The following is a 14,113-nucleotide window of genomic DNA, read 5'->3' on the forward strand; positions in this document are numbered from 1 at the left end:
CTTCACACTCTCCAAACTTCACAACTTTGAGTTTTTTAGCTTAAAACCTTCAAATAATCATGAAAACTAATCAAATCTTTGCATGATTTAATGAAAACATGAAGAAATACTCACAAAGGACAGAGTCTCACCTTAGAAGACAAAAGAAACGGTGCTCTTACAGCTTCAACCGACTGAGGGCCATTTATAGGTGGCTGGCCAGACCACCTTCGGCGGCCACACTTGAAACCGAAAGCCATGCATGTTCGGCGGCCGAACCTCAACTTCGGCGGCCGAACCTGGCTTTTCTGCCTTGGTTCATTTCACTCAAAAACTCATTTCCTTATGCTTTAAAACTATGCAATATCCCAAAACAGTTTAGAAAAACATAAATCAAACCCTTCTAGAGACTTCCGACATCCCGGACGCCACCGGAAAGTAGAATTCCGACGCCGGACTCTAGCCGGGTATTACATATGCTATGGGTCGGCCTTTCTGCATAAGAACAATACCAGTACCAATCTCAGAAACATCACATTCAATTTCAAAGGTTTTAGAAAAATCAGGTAACCTTAAAACATGAGCAGAAATAAGTTTTTCTTTTAATGTGTTAAATATAAGTTCTTGTTTTTTACCCCATTTAAACCCAACAGCCTTTTTAATGATCTCATTTAGAGGTGCAGCAATAGTGCTGAAATCTCTAATAAACCTCTTATAGAAGCTTGCTAATCCATGAAAAGATCTCACCTCATTAGCATTCTTAGGTGTAGGCCATTCTTAGATAGCCTTAATATTTTCAGTATCTACCTCAACTCCACGTAAACTAACAATAAATCCTAAGAATATGACACTATCAGTACAAAATGTGCATTTCTTAAGATTAACCTACAATTTATGTTCATACAACTTCTGCAGAACAAGTTTAACATGCCTAATGTGATCATCCAAGTTTCGATTATAAATCAATATATCATCAAAATACACAACCACAAACTTACCTAGGTAATCACGCAAAATATGGTTCATTAATCTTACAAATATGCTAGGTGCATTAGTTAAGCCAAAGGCATCACTAACCATTCATGTAAATCATAATTAGTCTTAAAGGCAATTTTTCACTCATCACCTAACTTCATCCTAATTTGATGATAACCACTTTTCAAATCAATTTTAGCAAAAAAAAACAGCACCACATAATTCTTCAAATATATCATCTAATCTAGGAATAGAATGGCGATACTTTATAGTGATTTTGTTGATTGCACGATAATTAACATACATGCGCATTGTTCCATCTTTCTTTAGAACCATCAGAACAGGTACTGCGCATGGACTGAGGCTCTCCCTGATATGTCCCTTAGCTAGTAACTCATCAACTTGCCTCTACAATTCCTTCGTCTCCTCAGGATTACTCTAGTAAGCTGAACGATTCGGAATCTGAGTTTCAAGAATAAAATCGATTCGATGCTCTATTCCCTTAATGGGCGGTAATCCAGATGGCACCTCCTCAGGAAATACATTCACAAAATTCTGCAATAACTTAGAAAAAGAACTAAGCAATTCATCAATAAGGTTAGTCTCAATCACAAAATTGGAACTAAAATGCAACATAATCAAAACTCTCTTCCCTAAGTATGCTTTCTTCAACTCTCTCTCTCTTTATAATAAAAGGAAGACTTGCTGAATTTTTCACTCTTCTCAGTCAGCTCTCTTTTACCTCCACACTCACTAACGTTTTCTCTTCTACACATCTCTCATTTTTATCCTTACCCGTGCAATCACTCTCCTTTGGGCCATTCCAAACCTTCTTTTTACTATTGGCCTCTTTTTTCCGCATTCGTTTTTACTTGTCTCACCTCCCTTACCCAATTTAGCAAATTGTTATAATTTTACTTGATTTGTATATATATCTTTAGGACATAATGGTACAAGTATATGTTTTACACTAAAAAAAGTAAAAGAAAACATATTACTATACTCATCATGAATGACACGTCTATCAAATTGACATGGTCTATCTAACAAAATATGTTCAATCTGCATGGGTATAATATCACAAGTAACTTATCTACATACTTACTAATAGAAAATGACACTTTACATTGCTTGGTTACCTTTGCCTCACCACTATCATTCAATCACTGAAGTCTATAAGGATTAGGGTATTTAATAGTTTCTAGTCCTAATTTATCAACTAAAATAGTACGAGCACAATCAACTTGACTACCCGGATCTATTATCATGTAATAGACTTTACCACCTATCAAACAACGAGTGTGAAAGATGTTGACTTTACCACCTATTAAACAACGAGTATAAAAGATATTTTCATGTTGTTCAAGTCCCTCTTCTTTAATAGAAACATTTAAAGTATGCAATATCACTAAGTACTCTCCCTAAACAAGATACTCTTCTAACTCTACATTAGAACAATCTTGTAAAGGTGGCATTTCATCAAAATAAGAATCAGTTTCAAAGATTATCTCATCTCTCTCACTATCATGGCACGTTTATTAACACGCTCATTTGCATAATACCCACGCTCTTTACATTTAAAACATTGAATATCTCTAGTCCTATTAGATTTAGGGGCTGATTCGTTTTTACCATAAGAGTTAGATGTTTCTTTGGAAGGTAACATGCTTTTTTTAGTTGAAAACTTATTAAACCTTTTAGGATTATCATTGGTGTTCCATTTAGAACCTCATTTGTTGTTAGAGTTTTGAGCAGCCCTATTACTTCCCCATCTACTTCGGCCTTTTTGTCTTTCCACCTTAATGAAAATGTTCACCAAATCTTCCAAATCAATTTATGGTTGTAAATCAACTACATTAGTAATCTCCTTATTTAGACCACCAAAGAAACGAGCCATAGTCTGGTCTTTCTTCTCCACTATGTTTGATTTGATCAGGAGCAACTCCATCATCTTATGATACTCATCAATCAATTTTGATCCATGGATCAGTCTTTACAACTGATGATGGAGATCTCTATGGTAATAAGTAGGCACATATTTCCTCCTCATGATTCGCTTTATCTCTTCCCAAGTAGTAATGGGTAACTCTCTATTCCTTCTCCTAGATTTCACAAGCTCATCCCACGATATTAGTGCATAATCTGAAAACTCAAGGGCAGCAAGTTTTACTTTTTTATCGTCAAAATAGCTTTGATAGTTAAAAATCATCTCCACTTTACGCTTCCACTCTAAATAGGCATCAACATCAGCCTTACTATTGAAGCTTAAAATCTTCATCTTTACAGAGTTCATATTATTATCTACATGGAGTACACGATCATTGAATCTTCTGGCTCGGAAAGGGGTTGATTCTGCCTCAATTTCCTCTTCATAGTATGGATCGTGTGTATCATCATCCCCCTAATTGGACTTGCTCTTTGAAGAACTAAGGTTGTCTTCAAAGTTATCCATTCTCAAATTCCATGAAAGCTTTATACATAATTTTAAAATCAGACGTAAGGTCAGAAGTATCACCAGTATTATGCCTAAACATTCTACAAAAATTTACAATTCTCTCAACTCACGTGTTTAACTTTCAAGCACTCACTTGGTATCTCAAAATTGCACTTCAGAATAAAAATTCAATAAAACCAAGCTTGTATGATTCAAATAACAAGGAAAGCAAAGAAATACCTAACAAGAAAAGATAGTAAATAACACTAGATACAAACTGACCAAAATGAACAAACGGAATGATTTAACACACATGAGTGAAATTTCATGTACTAAGTGTAATTAGATGTTCAATAATGTGCAATTTTTCAGACTAAGTGTAAGGAACCAACAGACAAAAGGATATCAAATTGACAAACTAAGAATCAAAATTGATGAGATGGATTTACTTAACACGAAGTTTTCTCTAAGCATGCAATCATAGGTTAACTGATATTAATATTGACTAAACAAAAACAATTCAAAGCAAGTAAACAAAATAGACACTTAAAACAGCAAGTATTAAGTACAATTGTTTTGTGAAAATACTATCAAAATTGGCCCGAAACCTACCTTAAATATGTATTTTGAATCCCAAGCCATAAATATGTTCAAGGTATAGAAAATATGATTTATATCAGTAGGTATCAATATTAGAACGAAATTTCAACAACTAACTCAAAGTTGTAGAAAATTTTTTTCTTTCTTTTTGGTATTTTTTTATATGGATAGAAGTAAAATACTAGAAATATTATTCTAAGAGTATTAGAACAGCAACATACGAATTAGGGTAGAAATTACAAATCAAAATAACTAAAGATAGTAATTCGGCCTAAACAAGAATTTAGGGTAAAATTTGATTTATACAGCAACTAAATAATGAATTCGACTCTAATAGGTATCCTAAACGGAAATATCATGAAAAAAATTGAAAAACATAAATCAAATAACCAAAATGATACATTCAGCTAATAATGAACACAAAATTAAATACAAAGACGCAAAGGATAGTTAAGAAATCATCACTAAGCCTAGCTCTGATACCAATTGATTTGGAACCCCAACCTATTAGAGACTGAAATGACACATATCCTAGTAAAAAGAATTTAGTTTAGAAAATAATTTTTCAATATAAAGCACCCTTAATTAACATGCAATTAAGAACACTTATAACTGATTGATTTTAAGAGTAGCAAGAATAAGAACTATCCAAGTTAACATCAAACCTTATTTATGATGTAATGTCAAGAATCAAGATCTCTCTTAAACTCTCAAAGAAGAATCACCCAAAATAATTATATTGAATAATTGATAATATGTCTATAATATGGAGGAAGAGATGTTTTATATATCCTAGGATAGCCTAGCCCAATTAGGAGAAAACAAAAACCTATACTAACTAAATAACTAAATAGAACATGTTGATAAAATCATAAGACCCATGATCTTTGTCACTACCCACTACTATGCATAAACTCATGATATATACCACTACCCACTATTGGTTAACTACTCACTACTGGATAACTATACACTACTGGTTAACTATCCAATTACCCACTACTGGATAAATATTCAGTATTGAATTAGTGATGAAAAATATATTGATGCAAATACAAAATTTGAACCATCAATAAGGATACATTCGACCTAATTGACTTGGAATGAGCAGATTGTTATTTAACTTCAAAATGAACTTGCAAAATTTCAACATATCTTTCATGAATCTTTAAAGTATCTCATCATTTTTTATATTATTGATTATGCTTACATCAATTATAGAAATAAAAATATCAACAAAGTCTACATTTTTTCACTATAATTTTTTTTTAATCACCAAATAATTTTTCTACTAGTAATAATCCATTTGTAATTTAATAAAATTCTTTTTAATAAATTTATTAATGAATTTGAATTACGTTGATAAATTAATATAGTTATACAGTGAATTAAGTTTTGCCACTATAAATTTTTTAACTCATAGAAAAATAAATTTAATAGTAATTATTATTAAATATCCATATATTTATTATATAAATTTTAATTATTTTTTTATATAAAATTTTATATGATTATTAATTATCACACTCATTTTTATACGATTCAATTTATTATAAATTTTCATATAAGTAAAACATTACATTTATGAAAGTTTATTAGATATGATTATTCTTTCTAATTTTATACTAATGATATAAAATATAATATGACACTATTTTAAATATAATTTAACAAATTTTATACCATATAAAATTAAGAGAGAATTATCATCAAGGTTTCAAGAAATTCAATTTATTTTATAAAATTGAATTTTCTAAATTTTATGTCAAATAAATTGCTAATATTTTTATTTTTACTTTTATTTTTAGTTAAGAGGAACTAAATAATATTAATGTTTAAAATTATAAAAATTATATAATATATATACTTATAATTATATAAACTAAATATTATAAATATAAAACTAAAGAGTTAGATTTTATTTTAAAACATATATAAATTAATATTTTTTAAAAAATTTAGAAATTTAATAATAATTAATTCTAAAATTAATAATGAATAATCATAAAACTCACAACTGTCTTAATTTTTATTATTTTTTATCTTTTAGATTTTTTAAAATATTATTTATTTTTTATATTGTAATTACCATCTAAATTGATTATTATAATTTTATTTAAATTTATTTTATTTCAAATATAATTTTAAATTTTTGTTTTGAATTCTCTTTCTAAATGAGAATTCAAAGCAAGGAGCATTTAATAAAATTTAGGATAATTTATAATATAGTCTTTGAGATTTATTAAAATGCACAAAGTAATTTTTATTATTTTAATAATAAATAATTGAGTAAATTACATTTTTATTTCTGAATTTTAGTATAATTAACAGATCAATTTCTCAATTTTTAAAATTGAATACTTCAATTTTTAAATTTTCAATTCGTCCAAATTAGAGGTCATTTTATCCATAATTTTATTAGTTAATAAGCTAAAAGAAATTAAACATTTCAAATATTTAAAATATTCTCAAATACATCGATTTGTATTTGCAGAAATGATGAAAAATACCCTGATTTGCGATTTGTTTTTAATGAACTTCGACAAATATTCTTATTGCATTAGATTCAATTTCAAATTCAACTTGTCTTGTTTCAAGGTTAAAAAAAATCAGATTCATAGATTTATTTTGAAACATTTTGCAAAACAATAACAATTTATTAATCATCAATAATATACTCAAACTTTACCAAACCAATTCAATTCAATTTAAAAGAAACATAAATTCAATTCACTAAACTTAGCATGCATCGATAATACACCCAAATTTTACCAAACCAATTCAATTCAATTCAAAAGGAAACACAAATTCAATTCAGTAAACTTAGCATGCCCATAAACTATTTGGCAGAAAGCAAAATTTACCATATTATATATCCTTAAAATCAAAGGAAAAAAAAAAAGTAAATCCATTCCCTTTTTAGACAGCAAAAAAAAAAAAACAATATAACAACTATAATACCAAAACATGGCATGGGTTCGGATTTATTTGTTGTAATTAACAATAGTAGTCCATAGTTTTCATACTCGACATATATTGTCATACATATTCATTTCAACAAATTTTCTCCTCAAAACCAATAATGAATGGATTTAAAGGTTAAAAGAACTCACACTTCACCTACAAAATGCTAATAATTCCATCCTGGGGATTTATGACTTTTGAAAAGTAACACTTTCAAAATATCACCCTAAAATACTCTCTACATGACCTCTCCAAATAGACCGGTGACTTGAGTGGTGCCTTGCCCACGATTTTTGCAGCCTTTTAAAACAAATCCATTAGCTAGTTAGAGTTATTTCTTCATATTTCCAATAACTTTTATTACACAAACTTGCAAACACATAAACAAATATAAATAAGTGACCCATGAATTAAACCAAAGAATTAATTTGCAGCAATTGGAGAGAAACTCATTCCATATGAGATTTCCATAAAAACTCATATCTCAATCGGTATCAACATATACAATGGTAAATAAGAGTTATTAGGAGTAGACGAGAATTGTTAAGGGTGGAGAGATAAGGTTGCAATTGGGATTGGAGTTGGAGAAATGTGATCAAGAACAAGATTTGGAAGCACTCTGTCATTTCCAACATCTACCTCACATCCTTCTCATTAAGCTACAAAGATTAGCCTTGAAAAGATGAAGATAGGAGGTATTAATGATTCGTTGGTTGAAAATAAGAGTTTATGATGGGCGTAGGTCATAATGGGAAAGAAAAAAATGGAGATGGATAGTTATATTATTTTGTATTAGATTAATGAAAAATTGCCAAGAATTATGGATGAAATGACTTTGAGTTGGATAAATTTAAAACTCAGAATTTAAATATTTAATTTTAAAAATAAAAAAATTAACCTATTAATTACGCTATTATTCAGAGACTAAAGTATAATTTAATGTAAACAATTTAGTTCTTAAAGTTTCATTTTGTTAATAAAATAGTCTTTTTTTTTATTAAAATTCACTATTAAAATATAACAATTTAACCATTCAAATTTCACTCTTATAACAATTTAATCATTTTAATTTTGAAAATTTATTTTTTTATTCTCGAGATATAACATAATTAATGAATTTATCTTTTTATTTTTAAAATTCAATTTTTCGGTCCCTGAAATTTAATTATATCAAAATATGAGATCCCTTCGTAAAAAAATATCATTGAGGAAAGAAGAAATAGTTGAACTATCCTTCTTAAAATGCAACGTTTTAGTTCCTAAACTTTAATTTTGTTAAAATTGTTCCTCTTCAAAAATTCAATGCAACAAAAACCCATTCAAAAAACCTGAAATCTCTAATTCAATCTTCACAAAAAATAAAATAAAATTTTCAATATGTTCAAGATTTAAACTCAATAAATTTAATAAAAATCAACAAATAATTCTCATTTTTGCCTTTCAACTTTAGGGCCATGTCCAAATAAATCCAAAATCAAGTTTTGGACACAATTAATCCAAACTTTTTCATTTAAGTTCAAATATGCTTTTTAAAAAAAAAATTAAAATAATATTTTTTCAAAATTTTTATTATTAAAATATTAATTATATATTTCTAATTTAATTATTTATGAAATCTAATTAAAATAAAAAATATATAATACATACAACGCAATTGTTAGCACAAATCCAGAAATCAAAAGCAATATAAATTCAAGAAATTAAAATTCCAAATCAAATAACACATTCCAAATTTTTCTACAAAATCAAGAAACCTCATATGGACAATTACAAATCATAAAAACTCAGATTGAGAAATTCTATATAAACCCATATAAATGAAGAGCAAAAGAAGGATAGATCTAGATCGAATCCTCAGATAATTAAATTCAAAATACTAAGAAAAAAAAAATCAAAATTCATGATCCTTTCAATAAATTCAAAACCCCAAAAGATAAAAATCAAATCAATAACCCAGTAAACAATCAACGATGTTAGCTCACTAACATATTTTCTATTGAGCGATGATATATAGATCGTTATTACATAAATAATTCTTAAAACCAAATTTAACTCTCATAGTATATAAAATTGATATCGTCAGTTTTTTTTTTTAATTAAGATATGTAGTTTGTGCAAAATTATTGCTGAGTGTCAAATAAAAATAAATGAAATCTTTATTCATTGAACATCGAATCGAACGACGATTATGAAATTCTCCTGAAACTAAATCCAACGCAAGTTTTTTCTTTGGTGAAGGTGAATTTTTTTAGGTATCCAGTGAGGGTAAAAATGAATGGGATCTTTAACTTCCCATCAAAGCCATCAAGGATAATGAATGGTGTTCAAATTTTATTGGTATTTGACGAAGATAAATCATGTTTGAAGATCTATTGGTATTTTAATTTGTTGTTGTGTTTTTTTATTTTAATTAAAATTATTAAAAAATACTAAGAATATAAAATTAGTATTTTATTATTAAATTTTTAAAAAATTATTATTTTAATTTTTTTTAAAAAAGGGTAAATTTATATTTAATCATAAAGATCTAAATTAATTGGGTTAAAAACTTAATTTTGGCCTTATTTAGACATCACCTGAAACTTTAAGGAAATAAGGTTTCTACTGGACATGAATAGTGAAGAGAATGTGAAAAAAAATAGTTGGAAATTTGAAGAGTAGAAGTAACTTTTATCATTGATAAGGGAATTATTTCGATAATATTTTCATCTCATTCTTTAACTATATTTGGATCATTGACTTAACAAAAAGTTTATACAGATAAATTTAGATTTTGATAGAATTAAATTTTAAAAATTTTGAAGGAATTAAATTTTAAAAACTAAAATATTGGATTATAAAAATAGAGAGATAAATTCATTAATGATGTTATATTATAAGGATAAAAAGGTCATTTTTCTTTTAATTTTAATAATTTATAATAATTTAATCTTATAATTTTAATATTTATAATAATTTAATAATCTTATATTTTTAATATTTATAATAATTAATAAAATAAAAATTCAGTAAATAAATTATTTATTATTAAATAATTAAGATTAAAAATTATAAATTTTATTAAATTTTAAGAATTATAATATAAATTATCTTAAAATTTAATGTTTTATTTTATATTAAAAATAGATATAATTGAAAACTTAGAAAAAATATTATAGAATAGAAGGAGAATATTACAAAGTAGCGTGAGGTAATTACTAATAGTTTATTATATAAAGAAAAAAATTATTATTTAGTCTATAAAGTATTAAAAAAATTCACTACTTAGTCCTTTGATTTTAAAAAATATATTAAAATATTCTTAATATTTTAAAAAGTCTACTAGTAAATTTTTTGTTAATTTTTTCATTAAGTATTTTGTTATTTAATCCTTATAATTTTGAAAAATTTATAAATTAGTCCTTTAAATTTTAAAAAATTTTACTAATTAATCTTTTCATATCACTGACATTTTAAACTTTTTAGTAATATTTTGGTTAAAAATAACAAAGACACTAACTAGTAAACTTTTAAAATGTCAAAAGTATTTTAATGTATTTTTCAAAACTTAGGAACCAATTAGTCGGTTTCTTCGTTATGTAGAGACTAAGTAATAATTCTTCCTTACATAAAATTAAATAATAAAATAAATAATAAATTATACTTTAATCTCTAAATTATATCATAATTAACGAATCAATTTTTGTATTTTTAAAACCGAACACTTAAACCCCTATATTTTTATTCCACCTAAATGCACAATACTCGGTCCATTTCTCCATTAATTTAAAAATAAATAATTAGTCAAACCTCTTAAAATTATTTTTTTTCCACAATACCCTTTAGACCATACAACATGTAAAAAAAACTTTTTCCATTATCTTTCTCACTTAACTATTCATTTTGGCTACTCATTTTTCAGCCGACTATCTCTTTCTCAATTCCAAATCTATATTCTAAAATCTCTCTCAGCATTAAGAGATAATTGATGTGCATAGTTACAACCTAATCCTATCACTCTGCCCGAAAGCGATTCCCACCCCTCAATCATCCACTTTTCCTTTTTATACCTCTCGTCATAATTGTTTTTCCTCTCATTCTTCTCTGGCTATGGCCACCGATGCCTCCCCGAAATATCACCCTCCTGAATTACACCACCTCGAGATTCCTAATACCTTCGTTTCCCATGACGGCCTTCGTTTTTTGCAATTTACTTAAACTTTTCATTTTCAAAAACAATAAAAAGGCATGATAATGGCGATTTGCTCTCAAATCAAGCAATCAATAGTGGAATTGTTCATAGATTCGAGATTTATAAAGCTTGAGAGCGAAGAGAAGGAAGAAATTAGAGCGATTTAGTTATTGAATGAGTGAAGCTTACTGACTTGGGAGCTAGTGAGAATGGGCATCGTGCTTTCCTCTTCCACGGTTGGCTAGAGAATTTAATTCTCCTCTTCCACGGTTGGCTAGAGAATTTAATTCTTATATCCTCTGTTTGTTCAAATAATCGCTTGTCCATTTCCCTTGTTAATGACTCAAAGAGTTAAAATTAATAAGTGTGTTTATAAAATTTAAATTATTTCTCTTTTCTTTAACAAATTTTAAGATGGAAGGAAATTTAGTTTTTAGGAAATAAAAATATAAGAGTTTAAATATTTAGTTTGAAAAATAGAGAAACTAATACATTAATTATGCTAAGATATTGTGAAAGTTACCTTAAAACAAATTATCATCGGATTCACCCGACCCGGATTAAAATTCAGTTCAAAACCCTAGGGTTTTTTACATCTCTATAAATACTCACTTTCCTCCCTTTTAAGTACTCTACGATTCTAGGATTTTCTGTAAGTTCTCTCTGCGCCGTGTGCATCTTCAAACCTGCGCGCAAATCGTCTAGTCATGGGTCACTCCAACGTTTGGAATTCACACCCCAAGAATTATGGGCCTGGTTCTCGTGCCTGGTATGGAAGTTTCCAAGCTTTCTATTTGTTTCCCTATAAAATTAGAGTAAAAAAAAAATGAATCTGAGCTGAACTTTTATCTGTGTTCCTTATGATTCAGTTGATGAAAGGGGCTGTTATGTGATCTTAATGCCATGCTTTGAGATATTTGTTTACATAGATTTACTTGGATGCCAATATGTGTTCACTGGAAGCGATTGGCTGCTTATTGGATAAAGCTCATTCTTTTCATATAATTTAGAACTACATTGGTTTTATTTTTAAGATGCCCCTAAGATATTTTTTGGCAAGGGATAAGTTATTTAATTATGCACAAAGTATATTTAGTGTTTAATTCCAAAATATTTTCCAATGTTGTCTCTGTAAGAGAGAGAGAGAGAGAGAGAGAGAGAGATGGGCATTTTGTTCCAAGAAATCTGAAGTCTTAATTTTGTGGAATTGAGATAGAGAGAGAGAGAGAGAGATGGGTATTTTGTTCCAAGAAATCTGAAGTCTTAATTTTGTGGAATTGATTTCTATTTTGATAGAATTTAGTTTCAGTTATGTTCAATTCTATAGAATTGAATTCACAATATTGAAATGTACATTTTATTCTCATGCAAAACATGAAATTTAATTATGTTTGGTGGAATTCATGAATCTCTTGGTCCGGTATGGAGTATGCTGACTAATATTTCGACACTTTCTGATTTCTAATGATTGTGGCGCATTCGTTTGACAAAACTATTTTCACCATAACTTAATTGGTGCATCTTTGCCCTTAATGTGCTTGTTATGAAATGTTAACATTTGAGGTAAAATAATGTTATATAATTTTTATTTCCTTGTGTCAGCCGTGTGTGCGGAAATCCCCATGGGTTGATTAGGAAGTATGGGCTGATGTGTTGCAGACAGTGCTTCCGTAGCAATGCCAAGGAAATTGGCTTCATCAAGGTATGTATAATTGTTTGTTATCCACTTGGGTACATTGATTGGACAACCTTTGTATATTACAAGATTCATTTAGTTCACTTGTTTCCCTGCAGTATCGCTGAAGGATAGACACCTTTTCCATTTCCACAGGAGCAGAAGAGTATGATTCAAGTAGCAGCTTTCAGTTTGGATTTTAAGATAATATTTAACTTTTGATATTTTGTTAAACCTGAATTGATGGTAGACGAGCGGTAATTTGGAATGCTGTGAGAATTTTGTTGAGACATACTCATTTATGGATGATTACTTTTCTTGCTCCATTTTTATTTATGGTTGAGGCTAACGAAAGCACAAGAACATTCTTCCCAGCCATCGATCTTCAATTGTCCATTCATCGCTATCCAATGTTCTCATTTGCACATGAGCCCAACATGTTTTCTTGTTGTCTAATAAATATTTTCTCGCATCATTTTCTTGAATATTCATTTTAAATACAGAATTCCATTTTATAGAAATGGAAAAAACCAGACTTGCTACCCTCCATTAAAACATGATTAATGGCTGAAACATTGACAAACGGCTGCGGGACTGAAGGGCAAATAACTTGCAAATTTTTGCATGATTTTTCACTCTTTTACCATTGATAACCATCGATTATCTCATCAAGTTGGATGCCAAATTTACATTGAGTTGCAACTGCCAGTTAAAGAGTTCTGAAGTTGCAACTTTGCACGGCCACGGTAGTGACCGACCACGCTGTTTGATTTTCTGGTTCATTCGTCTGCGTTTATCATTAAAAATAATTTATTGGTGCATTCGTTCTGTGTTCGCCATTAAAAATGATTCTTTAATACATTCGTCTGCACTAGCCATTAAAAATGATTTTTTGGTGTATTCGTCTGCGTTCGTAGAGCAGTGACCGCTCTATATTAATTTATTATTATGATTTTTAGATGCATTCACCTGCCTTCGCCATTAAAAATAAATCAATGACCATTGGACTTCTTACACTTTAGGGTGAGGCCGAATTTTGGAGAAAAACACAGACTCAAAGTTCACTAGATCACTCTTAAATAGACCAGCTCAACATTGCGTGCTCCAATTCGGTGACATGAAGTAGGCTGGATTGACTATACGGGCGGGTCTACTAGAAGATAGTTTAACCCGATGACATAACAAAAGGTAGGAGAGCAGGCCCAGTCACCTCGTAGCCTTGTCAGCATACGAGCAGGGGATTAAATGGTCACTTGACCAGTGGAGTACGCTGGCAGTCCGTACGTACGGTCCTGAGTAACAGAGACAGGTGGTA

At 28.8% G+C, this 14,113-nt stretch overlaps 1 protein-coding gene across 1 annotated transcript; it reads left to right on the plus strand.

Annotated features, from left to right (window-relative positions):
* The first annotated feature begins 11,734 nt into the window (after positions 1 to 11,734).
* Positions 11,735 to 13,124, plus strand: LOC122724861 (40S ribosomal protein S29). The gene is made up of 3 exons (XM_043960770.1): positions 11,735 to 11,892; positions 12,726 to 12,825; positions 12,918 to 13,124. The coding sequence occupies exons 1-3, from the start codon at positions 11,831 to 11,833 to the stop codon at positions 12,924 to 12,926; spliced, it is 171 nt and encodes a 56-aa protein (XP_043816705.1). The 5' UTR covers positions 11,735 to 11,830; the 3' UTR covers positions 12,927 to 13,124.
* Positions 13,125 to 14,113: the final 989 nt, after the last annotated feature.

Source organism: Manihot esculenta, chromosome 10 (assembly GCF_001659605.2).
Source record: "Manihot esculenta cultivar AM560-2 chromosome 10, M.esculenta_v8, whole genome shotgun sequence".
NCBI classification, from domain to species: domain Eukaryota; kingdom Viridiplantae; phylum Streptophyta; class Magnoliopsida; order Malpighiales; family Euphorbiaceae; genus Manihot; species Manihot esculenta.